The sequence below is a fragment of the Oncorhynchus masou genome, chromosome 12, assembly GCF_036934945.1.
Source record: "Oncorhynchus masou masou isolate Uvic2021 chromosome 12, UVic_Omas_1.1, whole genome shotgun sequence".
Classification (NCBI taxonomy): Eukaryota; Metazoa; Chordata; class Actinopteri; order Salmoniformes; family Salmonidae; genus Oncorhynchus; species Oncorhynchus masou.
In genome coordinates this window covers 88,813,453-88,831,353 of record NC_088223.1, presented here as the reverse complement: position 1 = coordinate 88,831,353, position 17,901 = coordinate 88,813,453, and the positions used below count along the sequence as shown (strand labels likewise).

Genomic DNA, 17,901 nt, shown 5'->3' with positions numbered 1-17,901 from the left:
GGTAGCCTAGTGGTTAGAGTGTTGGACCAGGAACCAGCAGGTAGCCTAGTGGTTAGAGTGTTAGACCAGTAACCAGCTGGTAGCCTAGTGGTTAGAGTGTTGGGCCAGTAACCAGCAGGTAGCCTCGTGGTTAGAGTGTTGGACCAGGAACCAGCAGGTAGCCTAGTGGTTAGAGTGTTGGACCAGTAACCAGCAGGTAGCCTAGTGGTTAGAGTGTTGGACTAGGAACCAGCAGGTAGCCTAGTGGTTAGAGTGTTGGGCCAGTAACCAGCAGGTAGCCTCGTGGTCAGAGTGTTGGACCAGTATCCAGCAGGTAGCCTAGTGGTTAGAGCATTGGACCAGTAACCAGCAGGTAGCCTAGTGGTTAGAGTGTTGGACCAGTAACCAGCAGGTAGCCTAGTGGTTAGAGTGTTGGACGTGTAACCATCAGGTAGCCTAGTGTTTAAAGTGTTGGGCCAGTAACCAGCAGGTAGCCTAGTTTTTAAAGTGTTGGACCAGTAACCAGCTGGTAGCCTAGTGGTTAGAGTGTTGGACCAGGAACCAGCAGGTAGCCTAGTGGTTAGAGTGTTAGACCAGTAACCAGCTGGTAGCCTAGTGGTTAGAGTGTTGGGCCAGTAACCAGCAGGTAGCCTCGTGGTTAGAGTGTTGGACCAGGAACCAGCAGGTAGCCTAGTGGTTAGAGTGTTGGACCAGTAACCAGCAGGTAGCCTAGTGGTTAGAGCATTGGACCAGTAACCAGCAGGTAGCCTCGTGGTTAGAGTGTTGGACTAGTAACCAGCAGGTAGCCTCGTGGTCAGAGTGTTGGACCAGTATCCAGCAGGTAGCCTAGTGGTTAGAGCATTGGACCAGTAACCAGCAGGTAGCCTAGTGGTTAGAGTGTTGGGCCAGTAACCAGCAGGTAGCCTCATGGTTAGAGTATTGGGCCAGTAACCAGCAGGTAGCCTATTGGTCAGAGTGTTGGACCAGTATCCAGCAGGTAGCCTAGTGGTTAGAGTGTTGGACCAGTAAGCAGCAGGTAGCCTAGTTGTTAGAGTGTAGGGTCGGCAGGTTGCCTAGTGGTTAGAGCGTTGGACAAGTAAGTAGCAGGTAGCCTAGTGGTTAGAGTGTTGGACTAGTAACTAGCAGGTAACCTAGTGGTTAGAGTGTAGGGTCGGCAGGTCGCCTAGTGGTTAGAGTGTTGGACCAGTAACCAGCTGGTAGCCTAGTGGTTAGAGTGTTGGACTAGTAACCAGCAGGTAGCCTAGTGGTTAGAGTGTTGGACTAGTTACCAGCAGGTAGCCTAGTGGTTAGAGTGTTGGACTAGTCACTAGCAGGTAGCCTAGTGGTTAGAGTGTTCGGCCAGTAACCAGCTGGTAGCCTAGTGGTTAGAGTGTTGGACGTGTAACCATCAGGTTGCCTAGTGGTTGGAGTGTTGGGCCAGTAACCAGCAGGTAGCCTAGTGTTTAAAGTATTGGACCAGTAACCAGCTGGTAGCCTAGTGGTTAGAGTGTTGGACCAGTAACCAGCAGGTCGCCTAGTGGTTATAGTGTTGGACCAGTAACCAGCTGGTAGCCTAGTGGTTAGAGTGTTGGACCAGTAACCAGCAGGTAGCCTAGTGGTTAGAGTGTTGGGCCAGTAACCAGCAGGTAGCCTAGTTGTTAGAGTGTTGGACCAGTAACCAGCAGGTAGCCTAGTGGTTAGAGCGTTGGACCAGTAACCAGCTGGTAGCCTAGTGGTTAGAGCGTTGGACCAGTAACCAGCAGGTAGCCTAGTGGTTAGAGCGTTGGACCAGTAACCAGCAGGTAGCCTAGTGGTTAGAGTGTTGGACTAGTAACCAGCAGGTAGCCTAGTGGTTAGAGTGTTGGACTAGTAACCAGCAGGTAGCCTAGTGGTTAGAGTGTTGGACTAGTAACCAGCAGGTAGCCTAGTGGTTAGAGTGTTGGACTAGTTACCAGCAGGTAGCCTAGTGGTTTGAGTGTTGGACTAGTAACCAGCAGGTAGCCTAGTGGTTAGAGTGTTGGACTAGTTACCAGCAGGTAGCCTAGTGGTTAGAGTGTTGGACTAGTCACTAGCAGGTAGCCTAGTGGTTAGAGTGTTTGACTAGTAACCAGCAGGTAGCCTAGTGGTTGGAGTGTTGGATGTGTAACCATCAGGTTGCCTAGTGGTTAGAGTGTTGGGCCAGTAACCAGCTGGTAGCCTAGTTGTTAGAGTGTTGGACGTGTAACCATCAGGTTGCCTAGTGGTTAGAGTGTTGGGCCAGTAACCAGCAGGTAGCCTAGTGTTTAAAGTATTGGACCAGTAACCAGCAGGTAGCCTAGTGGTTAGAGCGTTGGACTAGTAACCAGCAGGTAGCCTAGTGGTTAGAGCGTTGGACTAGTAACCAGCAGGTAGCCTAGTGGTTTGAGTGTTGGACTAGTAACCAGCAGGTAGCCTAGTGGTTAGAGTGTTGGACTAGTTACCAGCAGGTAGCCTAGTGGTTAGAGTGTTGGACTAGTAACTGAAAGGTTGTTAGATTGAATCCCTGAGCTGAGAAGGCAGTTAACCCACTGTTCCTCGGCTGTCATTGTAAATAAGAAATTGTTCTTAACTGACTTGCCTAGTGAAATTTAAAAAAGAAGTGGCCTTTTTGCGAACCTCTGTGGGCTAAAGATAAAACAAAGGACATTGGACCGATTTTATAATCTAATTTTCTCCCTTTAGACAAACACATGAGCATGCACACACACACACACACACAAAAGCACACACACACACAAACAAACACACACACACACAAACACACAAACACACACACACACACAGGCAGTGACTGAATAACAGATCTGCACAATTCTGCACAGCCGGTATTTCCCAGTCCCACAGGCTATTATGTTTCCAGAACTAGGCTTGAATCCTGTTTTATACATCAAGAACTACAATTGTATCCAATGGACTGATTAACCTTAGAATACTATGTTTCTGGACTACAGAGACAACTGGTTTCACAGACGCATGTTAAACAACATTTTTGTAATATTCAGGAATATATTGTAGCCTACTATAATAAATGTTAATATACAAGTATAATCACACGCAGACGAGTTATATGAACTTTAAAGTAATCGGCGAGATGTGATGGCACCCGTGATGACTCTCAACATGAAAAACATGCTATTTCCCCTCGTCTGTCTGGGAAACTGCAGTAGTCTATGCCAACTACAGAGTTTACCCATGTCAGCTGTAGAATACTAGAGAGAGAGAGAGCTGTAGGAGTGGAGATGAATGGTGCATGATGTTCTAAACAGGATTTGCCTGACCCCATAGCGAGAGCATAAAGGCATTCAATGTATCCCCGAGAGACTTGCCGCAAACGCAACGGAAAGAGGGAGATAGAGGTTACCTCGTAAAGAGGGAGATAGAGGTTACCTCGTAAAGAGGGAGATAGGAGTTATCTAGTAGAGCATGCGGGGGGCTGAGACAAATCCACTCCCTATAATGACACCATGAGCTCACCTTTACGCGCCAGCCCGCCCCTCTGCAACATTTGTACTGTACACCATTGCCTGCCTCTTTGTCTCTGTCAGTTTGGCTGCGTGTAATTCATGGTCATGTTAGTGCACTTAATAGCTCTGAGGATTTAGGTTGGATGTCTATACTTGGGTGTCTATAGGTTCAATGTCTGTAGTCTATTCGTTGCTCAGATAAAGCTACCCGCTACTGCAGCTGACAACCTTAGTTTCGCGCCTTTCGCTGTCTTGTCTTGGCGCGTCTGTAGCGGACACAGAACAACTCGACTGCTTTGCTTTTTAGCAGACGCCGGGGGTCGATGCTGGAGAACATGTCCAGCTCTCTTGGATAAGTAGAGGAGAAACCAAGTTTGCAGCATGGTGAAAAGCAAAGGTAAGCTGAATAAATCGAGTGATATTGTGTGGCTCATTCAACGACGTCTTTGATGCTGTTGAAATCATATTCGGGCGGTTCTCGCGCTCCCCCTGGATTTGGTCGTAAAGTTGGCTGACATACCGGGGTACGTCTGTGGTGAGATATCCTATTTCAGTCCGTTGATAGTTTTTTGGAACTGCAATTTTCATCTGAATTTTGACTACTGAATTTTGACTGCTTTGGAATCCATGCATTTCAACGTCTGCTTTTTAGGATGTAGCTTTTGTATCAGAGATGTAGGCAGTCTATTCTGTAGTAGCCTAGGGCTTCATCTGACTACACCTGCCTGTTTAATGGAAAGGATATCATACATACCAAATCATTTATATATTTAAAAAAGTGGGGTGGTGGGGGTATTTTACACCACATAAACAATGTATCCACCTTATCATTATTCAAGTTTTTATGTTACCTATATACAATATATACACCGCATCTTGATGTGTTGCATCATACACTCTAAGGGCATTTAATTAGGTTGCATTTGGATTTAATTAGGTTGATCTGCAGATTGCGGCTGATGAAACTTGTTTTCAGAAAGGTTTAAAACATTTAATGGAGTCCAGGGAAACTCCCAGAACAACTGATTGCAATTAAGGTAAGAGGGAGTGGTTGTCAGCTTAACATGCTAAATGATTCTACATTCTGCCACAAGTAATCATAATGTTTTAGATTAAAACCCACCTGTTAATGTCGGACTGTCCTTTAAGTAATTCTCAGTCTCAGGAAAAATGGATGTAACCATATTCATGTTCCTCTGAGAATCTGATTTACTCATCATCAACATGTGCTGCACTATCTTCTACTTATATTCTAGGACATGCCCTGTGATGTGTTTTGAATATAAAAAGACATTTTTTTACGTCTTGGATTTAGGCAGGTACTTTTTTACATAGAATTTCCGCTGCGGCTGTTTGGCCTGTACATAAGTGCATTCTGGGAGCCTGATATTTTAAAACTCATTCTCATTAGCATCTTGTGTCTTTCCAAGGCTCTAGCGCTCTCTCTCTCTCTCTCTCTCTCTATTTTTATCTTGACTAGCTGTGTACTAGTGCTGTTTTCAACACTGGCTGTGTTTCGTGTCCATGCTGTAGGTCATGTGACTGTTTTTTACGTACAATAACCTTTGTGGACAAATGTTGCTCTCCGTTTTTGTGGTGAAACAAACGTTGTGGTTGAATTTATTCTGCCACTGTGTCTTCTAATTGTCTCGGCTTAAGCCTATATATAAATGAACAGGTTTTTAGAGAAAAAAACGCAATTATCACAACACATCGGTTTTTTTTTTCCTGTCTTGGCTTCCCGGTGATTTCACCCATAAGCCACTGATTTAGCCTTCTCCTTCTCTGCCTCTTTTCAGGTCAACTCAGAGTCCATGTCTCAGGGTCTGATACTGTCATTAATAATTGACATGGTGGAGGGTCCAATTCATAGTGCATTACTCTAATATATTCTGGTATGTGCCCTCACCACACGGAGGCATCACTTCTCGAAGCCTCTGCCAAGTTTGACGGCATGCCAAGTCCTGGCTGAGAGAGAGAGAGAGCTGCTTGGAGAGTTAAGGCTATTAAATAAGGCGTGTGTATTGTTGGATAATTTAAGGCACAATGTGGGGGCCAAACTATATATCTTTCTGAGATGTAAACATGGTTAATGTGGTGATCGGGCACAGGTTTATAATACTGTATATTATTAGAATCAGCCTATATGTGGTGCATAGGCTTGTTGTACTTTGTTTGTTGTACTTTTTACCCCAAATTTTACCAAATTGGTAGTTACAGTCTTGTCCCATCGTTGCAACTCATGTACGGACTCGGGAGAGGCGTAGGTCGAGAGCCATGTGTCGTCCGAAACACGACCCCACCAAGCCGCACTGCTTCTCGACAAACTGTTCGCTTAACCTGGAAACCAGCCGCACCACTGTGTCGTCGGGAAACACCGTACACCTGGTGACCGTACACCTGGTGACCGTACACCTGGTGACCGTACACCTGGTGACCGTAGTCAGCGTGTATGCCCCCGGCCCGCCACAAGGTGTCGCTAGAGCGCGATGGGACAAGGTCATCCCGGCTGGCCAAACTCTCCCTTAACCCGGACGACGCTGGGCCAATTGTGCACCACCTCATAAATCTCCTGGTCGTGGCTGGCTGCGACACAGCCCGGGATTGAACCCGGAGCTGTTGTGACGCCTCTAGCACTGCGATGCCGTGCTTTAGACCACTGCGGCTTTTGAACCAATCCTCACTTAAATGCAGTCAGTGTTATCAGTGTCTGGATTAGAAGAAAGAGGAATAGTTCGTACTGGGTTTATGACAAATGTATTAACAGTGGAGGAAAACACTGTAATTAAAGATCTCAATTAACGTCTAAACAATCCCATTTTCATCGTCTTGAAAGGAAAACGTGATCCATAAAGGGATGAATGTTAATGACTTCCCTCGGTTGGAGAGGCTCAATATATACCAGCTATCATGAATACTGGAGTGTGTATATCACTGACTCTATCCTTCAACTATCAAAGGAAGGAGCACATTTCTGTTTTCCATGTGTTAAGTCAATGTATGTCTGATTGGGCAGTACGTACAGTATAGCCCTGTATATATGTACCAAACGTGTTCATCGCTGTGTGTGTGTGTATAAGAGGGACAGAGAGAGACAATGCCGAACACATTTATGTTTGTTTGTGGTTTGCGTCACTGCAGCAGGGTATTGGCACAGCCTCTGTAGGGGGAGCTGTGCAGAACAACATCGGCCAGGCTGCTCCTCAGGGTCAGATGATGCAAAGACGAGCACCGTTTGCCTCAGTGTGCTGATCCTAGAGCCTGGAGTAGAGGGAGCTGATTCTAGAGCCTGGAGTAACGGGGGCTGATTCTAGAGCGTGGAGTAGAGGGAGCTGATTCTAGAGCTTAAGGTAGTGGGGGCTGATCCAAGAGCCTGGAGTAGTGGGGGCTGATTCTAGAGCGTGGAGTAGAGGGAGCTGATTCTAGAGCTTAAGGTAGTGGGGGCTGATTCTAGAGCCTGGGGTAGTGGGGGCTGATTCTAGAGCCTGGAGTAGCGGGGGCTGATTCTAGAGCCTGGAGTAGCAGGGGCGGATTCTAGAGCCTGGAGTAGTGGGGGCTGATTCTAGAGTGTGGAGTAGAGGGAGCTGATTCTAGAGCGTGGAGTAGAGGGAGCTGATTCTAGAGCGTGGAGTAGAGGGAGCTGATTCTGTCGTTCTGACCCTGAACAGGCAGTTAACCCACTGTTCCCAGGCCATCATTGAAAATAAGAATTTGTTCTTAACTGACTTGCCTGGTTAAATAAAGGTAAAAAAAATAAAAAATAAAAAAAATTCTAGAGCCTGAGGTAGTGGGGGCTGATTCTAGAGCCTGGAGTAGTGGGGGCTGATTCTAGAGCCTGGAGTAGTGGGGGCTGATTCTAGAGCCTGGGGTAGTGGGGGCTGATTCTAGAGCGTGGAGTAGAGGGAGCTGATTCTAGAGCCTGGGGTAGTGGGGGCTGATTCTAGAGCGTGGAGTAGAGGGAGCTGATTCTAGAGCCTGAGGTAGTGGGGGCTGATTCTAGAGCCTGGAGTAGTGTGGGCTGATTCTAGAGCCTGGATCCCAGAGCCTGAAGTAGTGGGGGCTGATCCTAGAGTAGTGGGGGCGGATCCCAGAGTAGTGGGGGTTGATCCTAGAGTAGTGGGGGCGGATCCCAGAGTAGTGGGGGTTGATCCCAGAGTAGTGGGGGCTGATCCTAGAGCACACAGCCCTGGCCCTGTCACCATGCAGACTGACCCTGTCACCATGCAGGCTGACCCTGTCACCATGCAGGCTGACCCTGTCACCATGCAGACTGGCCCTGTCACTATGCAGACTGAACTGTCACCATGCAGCCTGACCCTGTCACTGTGCAGACTGACCCTGTCACTGTGCAGACTGGCCCTGTCACCATGCAGACTGGCCCTGTCACCATGCAGACTGGCCCTGTCACCATGCAGACTGACCCTGTCACCATGCAGACTGGCCCTGTCACCATGCAGACTGACCCTGTCACCATGCAGACTGACCCAGTCACCATGCAGACTGACCCAGTCACCATGCAGACTGACCCTGTCACAGTGCCCATTGGGCTGCTGCTCACCAATGACCTGCGTCCTGCTGTCTGTCCCCAGAGCCAGACTCTGGGCCCCTGGACAATGATGCTACCAGTTATCAGAAGGCTGATATGTGACTGGCATTTGCCAGGGGGTTGTGTGAGTGTGTGCGTGTCTGCATGTGTGTGTATGTGTGCGTGCTGTGCCCGTGTGTGTGTGCGCGTGTGTATAGATGCACACGTACACGCCTGTTAAAAGGCATTTTACTGGTCACCTGGCCGTAGCCCAGGGCATGTCAATAATTGAAGTCAGATTTCATGTTTACGGTGCAGTATGTTAACTTGAGTAAATAAATAAAGGGCAAGGGGGGATACCTGGTCAGTTGTCCAACTGAATGAAAGGGGGGATACCTGGTCAGTTGTCCAACTGAATGAAAGGGGGATACCTGGTCAGTTGTCCAACTGAATGAAAGGGGGATACCTGGTCAGTTGTCCAACTGAATGAAAGGGGGAGATACCTGGTCAGTTGTCCAACTGAATGAAAGGGGATACCTGGTCAGTTGTCCAACTGAATGAAAGGGGGATACCTGGTCAGTTGTCCAACTGTCAGTTGTCCAACTGAATGAAAGGGGGATACCTGGTCAGTTGTCCAACTGAATGAAAGGGGGATACCTGGTCAGTTGTCCAACTGAATGAAAGGGGATACCTGGTCAGTTGTCCAACTGAATGAAAGGGGGATACCTGGTCAGTTGTCCAACTGAATGAAAGGGGGATACCTGGTCAGTTGTCCAACTGAATGAAAGGGGGATACCTGGTCAGTTGTCCAACTGAATGAAAGGGGGATACCTGGTCAGTTGTCCAACTGAATGAAAGGGGGATACCTGGTCAGTTGTCCAACTGAATGAAAGGGGGGATACCTGGTCAGTTGTCCAACTGAATGAAAGGGGGGATACCTGGTCAGTTGTCCAACTGAATGAAAGGGGGGAGATACCTGGTCAGTTGTCCAACTGAATGAAAGGGGGGGGATACCTGGTCAGTTGTCCAACTAAATGCATTCAACTGTAATTTGTCTTCCGCATTTAACCCAACCCTTCTGAATCCCGGGCAAACAGTAAAGATGGCATCTTTGTGATAGAAGTGTATCCTCATTACTGTTGAGACCTGCTGCAGATACAACTCGGAGCAATGTGGTGTGTCTGTGACCAGTTCCCCACTTCAAAGGCTTAAGTTCATTTGAGTATTTCCCTTATTTTGGGATGAAGATTAAGCTTTCAGATCAGTGGCAAAGGAAAAACACTGTTTTCAACTGAATGGCCTCCAACATCTTAGAGGGAGTGATAGACACTGGCAGGGAGATGGAGAAGCATTGATGCGTGTAGATTTGCAGGTTCCCTGAAAATACACAAACAGAAAAAAATCTAGGAAAAGCAGTGATTTGATGGAGAACGTGTTGTCAGGGGGGAGAGGCTGCTCTCATTGGTTTGGAATGGAATGTCATTTTTCACTGCTTTGATCCTCTGTGAGGGGAGGCTGGGGGGGGGATAAGCGTATGGAGACGGTGAGGCTTGAGGATGAGTTGGGGTATAGAAAAGTAGGACAGTTTTGTTTCTTTTGTGACACAGGATAAAAATATGTATGGAAACATCCTACTTTAAAGGCAACCGTAAGGCGCGTGATGTAGTAAGTTATTTATATCACACATATATTAAATTAAAAGGCAAAAGCTGATGGCAGAAGTGGCTCTTTAAGTGGGACTGTAATGATGGAGAGTCGAGTCAGCACATCTTAGCCCGTTTCCCTGCTGTCTGTATAATGAAACATACAACGACAGAGAGATGATAGTGATATTATTAAGGCTGGTTTCTGATGTACTTTGCAGCCGAGCCTACGTCTTGGTCCTTGCCTCCTTGCCTCCCTCCTGCTGTGCCACATTGCCATGTTCTGGGCTAATCTGTCTGCAGCGAAGCCACACACTACATTGGGAGGGATGTGGGTTTGCTGCTGATGTGGCTGCTGTGGACATTGTGCTGCAGGATTTTTATACACTGAACAAAAATATAAAACACAACATGCAACCATTTCAAATATTTTACTAAGTTACAGTTCATAGAAGGAAATCAGTCAATTGAAATAAATAAATGAGGCCCTAATCTATGTATTTCACATGACTGGGCAGTGGCGCAGGCCCACCCAGTTGGGAGCCAGGTCCACCCACTGGGAAGCCATGCCAGGCCAATCAGATATTTTTTTCCCTCCCCCTCCTCAGAGGATCCCGCAGGTGAAGAAGCCGGCTGTGGAGGTCCTGGGCTGGCGTGGTTACACATGGTCTGCAGTTATGAGGCCAAATTCTCTGAAACGACTTTGGAGGCGGCTTATGGTAGAGAAATTCATATCCATTCCCTGGCAACAGCTCTGTTAGATATTCCTACAGTCAGTATGCCAATTGCAATGCTCCCTCAAAAACTTGAGACATCGATGGCATTGTATTGTGTGACAAAACTGCACATTTTAGAGTGGCCTTTTATTGTCCCCAGCACAAGGTGCACCTATGTAATGATCATGCTGTTTAATCAGCTTCTTGATATGCCACACCTGTCAGGTGGATGCATTATTTTGACTAAGGAGAAATGCTCACTAACAGACATGTAAAAAAACAAACATGTTAAACATGTTAGAGAAATAAGCTTTTTGTGCGTATGGAACATTTCTGGGCTCTTTTCAGCTCATGAAAAATGGGACCAACACTTTCCATGTTGCGTTTATATTTTTGTTCAGTATATTTCACTCTCTCCAAAACCATTGGCGCTACTGTTGGGTTGAGGAGGGTAGCTGGGTTGAGGGATAATGTTTTACCGCGTTTGTTTGATGAGGTCAACTCGTTGTGACACCGGTGTCATGTCGTCTCATATATCATAGCACACACGTATGACATCGTATCACATTGTGGCGGATCATTTAACCCATTGGCTCATGTGAAATTGAACAACGATGCCCGAGCCAAAGTTTAAATCAAACAACGCGCCAAGAAAGTTGTCTCCATGGGTCACAAGAACATGGTTGGATTTCCATTTCCTCTCCCTCCGTCAGAGGGAGAGGCAGTCTGAGGAGTTGATTGGCCGGTGCGATGTGTCTAATAGTGGCCTGGTGTTGCCTGTGGAGGAGAGTTTGGAGGAAACGATAGGATCAAGTAAAAAGTAATTAGAGGCCGTGTTTGTGTAGACACTTACAGAGAAGAGCATGAGACAGAGGCGTGGGAAGTTGGACAGAAAGCTCCTGGTGGGTAGGGGTCGTTTATCTTGCACCATTTATCCCTGTAAAAGGCCAAGTGATTTTCTCTAAACATATATCTGACCTTGAGTGGGATTTTGTTGGAGATCATTGGGAAATAAAGCGTGTCTTTTATGTGGACGCTGGTGCCTGGACTTGGGGCTACTGGGGCTGTGAATGTGCCGAGGATGCAGCAGGGAACCATCCCAGGCACGGGGAGTGATGACGAAGAGGCTGTAACAAAATGGAGTCAGTTCTGCTCGGGCCGCGCTGAAGGATGTTGTGTGGAAAGGCCTTGGTCCAGGAGAGAAAGGGGGGGGGGCACTGAGACTCAGATGGATCAACATAAAAAGAGGATAATAAACACCATTTAGCAGATGCTTTTATCCAAAGCAACTTAGTAATGCTTGCAAACATTTTTAGCATGGTTTGTGTCAGGAATAGAACCCACTATCCTGACATAGCAAGCACCATGCTCTACCACCTGAGCTACAGAGGACCGTAGAAAGCTTTTATTATGGAGCCGATGGATACTAAACCTAACATATCAGGCAATAAAGTACTGTACTACTTGTTCCAAGTTGGAGTTTAAAAAAAAAGAAGCTTAGCACTCATTTACATTTTAAGATTGTTCACATCAAAACACTCCGCAATGAAAATAGCAACATAATCAGATTTTAATTTGTAATGCACATTAGGGAGTGGGATGTGTCTGAAAGCCTCGGAGTGACATTAGAGCTGGTTGTCTTCACTGTCTTCTCTCTCTCTCTCTCTCTCTGTCTCTCTGTCTCTCTCTCTCTGTCTCTCTATCTCTCTGTCTCTCTGTCTCTGTCTCTCTGTCTCTCTCTCTCCCCATTCTTTTGAGATCTGCATTTGGAGCCGTGTTGAACATGACTTAGAGGAGTATCGCTGAAGCTGAGTATCTCAGGTTTCCTTTGGTCCTCAACTTTTTTCTTGGGAGGAAACTGCTATGATAAATCTCTGCAAATGTCACAGCAAGACCTGCTGTGTATAGACAGACTCAGCATGTGGTGGTGAGGAGAAGGGAGAGATGAGGAAGAGGGGAGGGGGACATGAGGAAGAGGGGAGGGGGAGATGAGGAAGAGGGGAGGGGAGATGAGGAAGAGGGGGGGGGGAGATGAGGAAGAGGGGAGGGGGGAGATGAGGAAGAGGGAGGGGGAGATGAGGAAGAGGGGGAAGATGAGGAAGAGGGGGGGGGAAGATGAGGAAGAGGGGAGGGGGAGAGATGAGGAAGAGGGGAGGGGGAGAGATGAGGAAGAGGGGAGGGGGAGATGAGGAAGAGGGGAGGGGGAGATGAGGAAGAGGGGAGGGGGGGAGATGAGGAAGAGGGGAGGGGGAGATGAGGAAGAGGGGAGGGGGAGATGAGGAAGAGGGGAGGGGGGGACATGAGGAAGAGGGGAGGGGGGAGAGTTGAGGAAGAGGGGAGGGGGAGATGAGGAAGAGGGAGGGGGGGAGAGATGAGGAAGAGGGGGGGGGGAGATGAGGAAGAGGGGAGGGATGGGGAGGGGGAGAGATGAGGAAGAGGGGAGGGGGAGAGATGAGGAAGAGGGGGGGAGATGAGGAAGAGGGGAGGGGGGAGAGATGAGGAAGAGGGGGGGGGAGAGATGAGGAAGAGGGGGGGGGAGATGAGGAAGAGGGGAGGGGGAGATGAGGAAGAGGGGAGGGGGAGATGAGGAAGAGGGGAGGGGGGGGTTTAGATGAGGAAGAGGGGAGGGGGAGGGGGAGATGAGGAAGAGGGGAGGGGGAGATGAGGAAGAGGGGAGGGGGGAGGAGAGAGAGGAAGAGGGGAGGGGGAGATGAGGAAGAGGGGAGGGGGGAGATGAGGAAGAGGGGGGAGGGGGAGATGAGGAAGAGGGGAGGGGGGACATGAGGAAGAGGGGAGGGGGGGAGATGAGGAAGAGGGGGGGGGAGATGAGGAAGAGGGGAGGGGGAGATGAGGAAGAGGGGAGGGGGAGATGAGGAAGAGGGGGAGGGGGAGATGATGAGGAAGAGGGGAGGGGGAGATGAGGAAGAGGGGAGGGGGGGAGAGATGAGGAAGAGGGGAGGGGGAGATGAGGAAGAGGGGAGGGGGAGATGAGGAAGAGGGGAGGGGGAGATGAGGAAGAGGGGAGGGGGGAGATGAGGAAGAGGGGAGAGAGGGGAGATGAGGAAGAGGGGGAGGGGCAGCTGCTCTGTATGTAGAGGGGGTGCAACAGCTCTGAATGTAGAGGGGGGGGCAGAGCTCTGTATGTAGAGGGGAGGGGGCAACAGCTCTGTATGTAGAGGGGGGGGCAACAGCTCTGTATGTAGAGGGGGGTGCAACAGCTCTGTAGGTAGAGGGGGGGGGCAGCATGCTCTGTATGTAGAGGGGGGAGAACAGCTCTGTATGTAGAGGGGGGGCAACAGCTCTGTATGTAGAGGGGGGTGCAACAGCTCTGTAGAGGGGGGAAGCAGCTTTGTATGTAGAGGGGGTGCAGCAGCTCTGTATGTAGAGGGGGTGCAACAGCTCTGTATGTAGAGGGGGTGTAGCAGCTTTGTATGTAGAGGGGGTGCAGCAGCTCTGTATGTAGAGGGGGTGCAGCAGCTCTGTATGTAGAGGGGGGACAGCAGCTCTGTATGTAGAGGGGGGTTCAGCAGCTCTGTATGTAGAGGGGGTGTAGCAGCTCTGTATGTAGAGGGGGTGTGTAGCAGCTCTGTATGTAGAGGGGGTGCAGCAGCTCTGTATGTAGAGGGGCGGGACAACAGCTCTGTATGTAGAGGGGGTGCAGCTCTGTATGTAGAGGGGGCAGCTCTGTATGTAGAGGGGGGTGCAACAGCTCTGTATGTAGGGGGGGCAGCTGCTCTGTATGTAGAGGGGGGTTCAGCAGCTCTGTATGTAGAGGGGGCAGCTGCTCTGTATGTAGAGGGGGGTTCAGCAGCTCTGTATGTAGAAGGGGGCAGCTGCTCTGTATGTAGAGGGGGTTCAGCAGCTCTGTATGTAGAGGGGGGCAGCTGCTCTGTATGTAGAGGGGGTTCAGCAGCTCTGTATGTAGGGGGGCAGCTGCTCTGTATGTAGAGGGGGTTCAGCAGCTCTGTATGTAGGGGGGGCAGCTGCTCTGTATGTAGAGGGGGGGCAGCTGCTCTGTATGTAGAGGGGGGGTGCAGCTGCTCTGTATGTAGAGGGGGATGCAGCTGCTTTGTGTGTAGATGGGGGGGTGCAGCTCTGTGTGTGGAGGGGGGGGTGCAGCTCTTTGTGTGGAGGGGGGGGTGCAGCTCTTTGTTTGCTTCCCAGCTCATTACGTGATTGACTTGCTTTGTTAAATAAAGGTTAAATAAAATAAGTAAATAAATACAAAGATGACGCTAACATCAAAGGATAAGGCTTGAAACGCCACTAACAGCTCCAAATGAGCCACAGTGAAGCCTTTTGCCACAGTGAAGCCTTTTGCCAAACATCCATACCAAAATAGAAAATGAGGGCTTATGACAGAAACCGATTTCTCCTTCCAATCTTCAGAAAGCCTTCCTATGTTACGTTGATGTTCTGATATAGGGGCTAGAGGAGGATGAATCCTGGTCATTAGAGAGATGTGCCTTCCTCTCTCTCTCTTCTCTTTCTGTCTCTCTCTCTTTCACTCTCTCTCCCTCTCTCTCTTTCTTTCTCTCTCTCTCTACTCTATCTTTCACTCTCTCTCTCTCTCTCTCTACTCTACCTTTCACTCTCTCTCTCTTTCTCTCTCTCTACTCTATCTTTCACTCTCTCTCTCTCTCTCTCTCTCTCTCTCTCTCTCTCTACTCTCTCTTTCACTCTCTCCCGCTCTCTCTTTCTTTCTCTCTCTCTCTACTCTATCTTTCACTCTCTCTCTCTCTCTCTCTACTCTACCTTTCACTCTCTCTCTCTTTCTCTCTCTCTACTCTACCTTTCACTCTCTCTCTCCCTCTCTCTACTCTATCTTTCACTCTCTCTCTCTCTCTCTCTCTATCTCTACTCTATCTTCTCTCTCTCTCTCTCTCTCTCTCTACTCTACCTTTCACTCTCTCTCTCTCTCTCTACGTCCATCCTCTCCACTCTCTCTTCTCTCTCTGTCTCTCTCTCTCTTCCTCTCTCTCTCTACTCTACCTTTCTCTCTCTCTCTCTCTACTCTACCTTTCACTCTCTCTCTCTCTCCCTCTCTCTCTCTACGTCCATCCTCTCCTCTCTCTCTCTCTCTCTCTCTCCGTCCATCCTCTCCACTCTCTCTCTCTCTCTCTCTCTCTCTCTCTCTCTCTCTCTCTCTCCGTCCATCCTCTCCACTCTCTCTCTCTCTCTCTACATCCATCCTCTCCACTGTCTGGCTCTTCTGGACTGTATGTCCTCTTCCCCTCCACTGCCCCATCCAATGCTCTGCTATTTGCTTAAACGAGTAGTGTGTCAGCGAGCTAGTGATGCAATGGTTATCTTCCTTTCTGGGACTTTGAGACATAACACATATATATTATTCAGTAAAAGCAGGACACTTTCTTTTAGCTTCACATGACCAGATAACTGACATAAAGTCAAAATCACCTGGCCTCTATGCAACACAGTGTTTGCCAAAGCAGCCGTGGATGTTCTGCCGACCTGCTCAGAGCAAAGTGAGTGGTGGGGTTCATTTAATTAGTGAGAGTATTCACACTTAGCTGGGAGTGCTTTGCCGTGTACGAGACAGTCGCGGGGCCTTGGTGATACCCATTCCATCACACCAGGAGATGCATGAAACACCAAACACATGCAGGCTAATCTTAAAAAACACTGTGAATGCAGAGGTTGTAACACCTTGGAAGGCCTTGTTGGACATACTGTAAGTAGAAGCACAGAATTTACCATATACCGGTATTGATGTAAGGACCTTTTTGGGTTTTTACTCTACCTTCTATACCGGTATTTGAATGTTTGGTTTGTTAAATGTGATAAGCCGTGGGTAACATCCATTTGCATAGTTGACTCGGATACCCTGAGTCATCTCTCTCTCTCCATGCCGCTTTCTACAGACCTAGCCCCGCCCCCTGTCACTCAAAGAGCGCATTGTTGCTCCTCAACCACGAGACACTTGCGTTCAGTCGCTCTGCATGATCAATGCAGCACATACAATGATGCTGTTTTCACTTTACTACTTAATAGAAATCCACTAGCGTTCTATAATGACACTATTAGTTTGTTTCTTACATCTCCAAATCGCTAGCTTGTCTTTCCTTAGCAAGTTAGCCTTAATCGTGTTAGCCGCTAATGCTAATCGCTATTTAGCTGGCAAGCTAGCTCATACATTACATTTAAGTCATTTAGAGACGCTCTTATCCAGAGCGACTTACAAGTTAGCTCAGTTAAGAACACATTCTTATTTTTTCAATGCCTGGGAACAGTGGGTTAACTGCCTGTTCAGGGGCAGAACAGATTTGTACCTTGTCGGCTCGGGGGTTTGAACTCACAACCTTCCGGTTACTAGTCCAACGCTCTAACCACTAGGCTACCCTGCCGCCCCATGTACTGAGTAAGAGCAAACGTTACTAGCTAATACAGCCTGACAATACCAGTGATGGTGGAGACCTAAATCAGCATGTTGTTTGTGCAAAAGTATATTCTAAATGATCTGGTATTGGTACTTCCTGTATATAGCTCCACATTGATCTGGTACTGGTACTCCCTGTATATAGCTCCACATTGACCTGGTACTCCCTGTATATAGCTCCACATTGATCTGGTACTGGTACTCCCTGTATATAGCTCCACATTGATCTGGTACTCCCTGTATATAGCTGCCCATTAATCTGGTACTCCCTGTATATACTGCAGCTGCACATTGATCTGGTACTGCTACTTCCTGTATATAGCTGCACATTGATCTGGTACTGGTGCTCCCTGTATATAGCTCCACATTGATCTGGTACTTCCTGTATATAGCTCCACATTGATCTGGTACTGGTACTCCCTGTATATAGCTCCACATTGATCTGGTACTCCCTGTATATAGCTGCCCATTAATCTGGTACTCCCTGTATATACTCTGCACATTGATCTGGTACTGCTACTTCCTGGTACTCCCTGTATATAGCTCCACATTGATCTGGTACTTCCTGTATATAGCTCCACATTGATCTGGTACTGCTACTTCCTGTATATAGCTCCACATTGATCTGGTACTGGTACCCTGTATATAGCTCCACATTGATCTGGTACTCCCTGTATATAGCTGCCCATTATCTGGTATCCCTGTAGCTCCTGGTACTGCTATTGATCTGCACATTGATCTGGTACTGGTACTCCTGTATATAGCTCCACATTTACCTGGTACTCCCTGTATATAGCTCCACATTGATCTGGTACTCCTTGTATATAGCTCCACATTGATCTGGTACTGGTACTCCCTGTATATAGCTCCACATTGATCTGGTACTCCCTGAATATAGCTCCACCTTGATCTGGTACTGGTACTCCCTGTATATAGCTCCACATTGATCTGGTACTCCCTGGTCCACCTTGATCTGGTACTGGTACTCCCTGTATATAGCTCCACATTGATCTGGTACTCTCCTCCACATTGATCTGGTACTCCCTGTATATAGCTCCACATTGATCTGGTACTGGTACTCCCTGTATATAGCTCCACATTGATCTGGTACTCCCTGTATATAGCTCCACATTGATCTGGTACTCCCTGTATATAGCTC

The 17,901-nt window shown here is 48.2% G+C and overlaps 1 protein-coding gene across 1 annotated transcript in view; it reads left to right on the top strand.

Annotated features, from left to right (window-relative positions):
• The first annotated feature begins 7,765 nt into the window (after positions 1-7,765).
• LOC135549421 (teneurin-2-like) overlaps positions 7,766-17,901 on the top strand; it is a 167,503-nt gene continuing 157,367 nt past the window's right edge. The window contains exons 1-2 of the mRNA XM_064979392.1: positions 7,766-8,131; positions 10,238-10,296. Of these exons, the coding sequence (XP_064835464.1) occupies positions 7,766-8,131; positions 10,238-10,296 (425 nt within the window). The remainder of the gene's footprint in view (positions 8,132-10,237; positions 10,297-17,901) is intronic.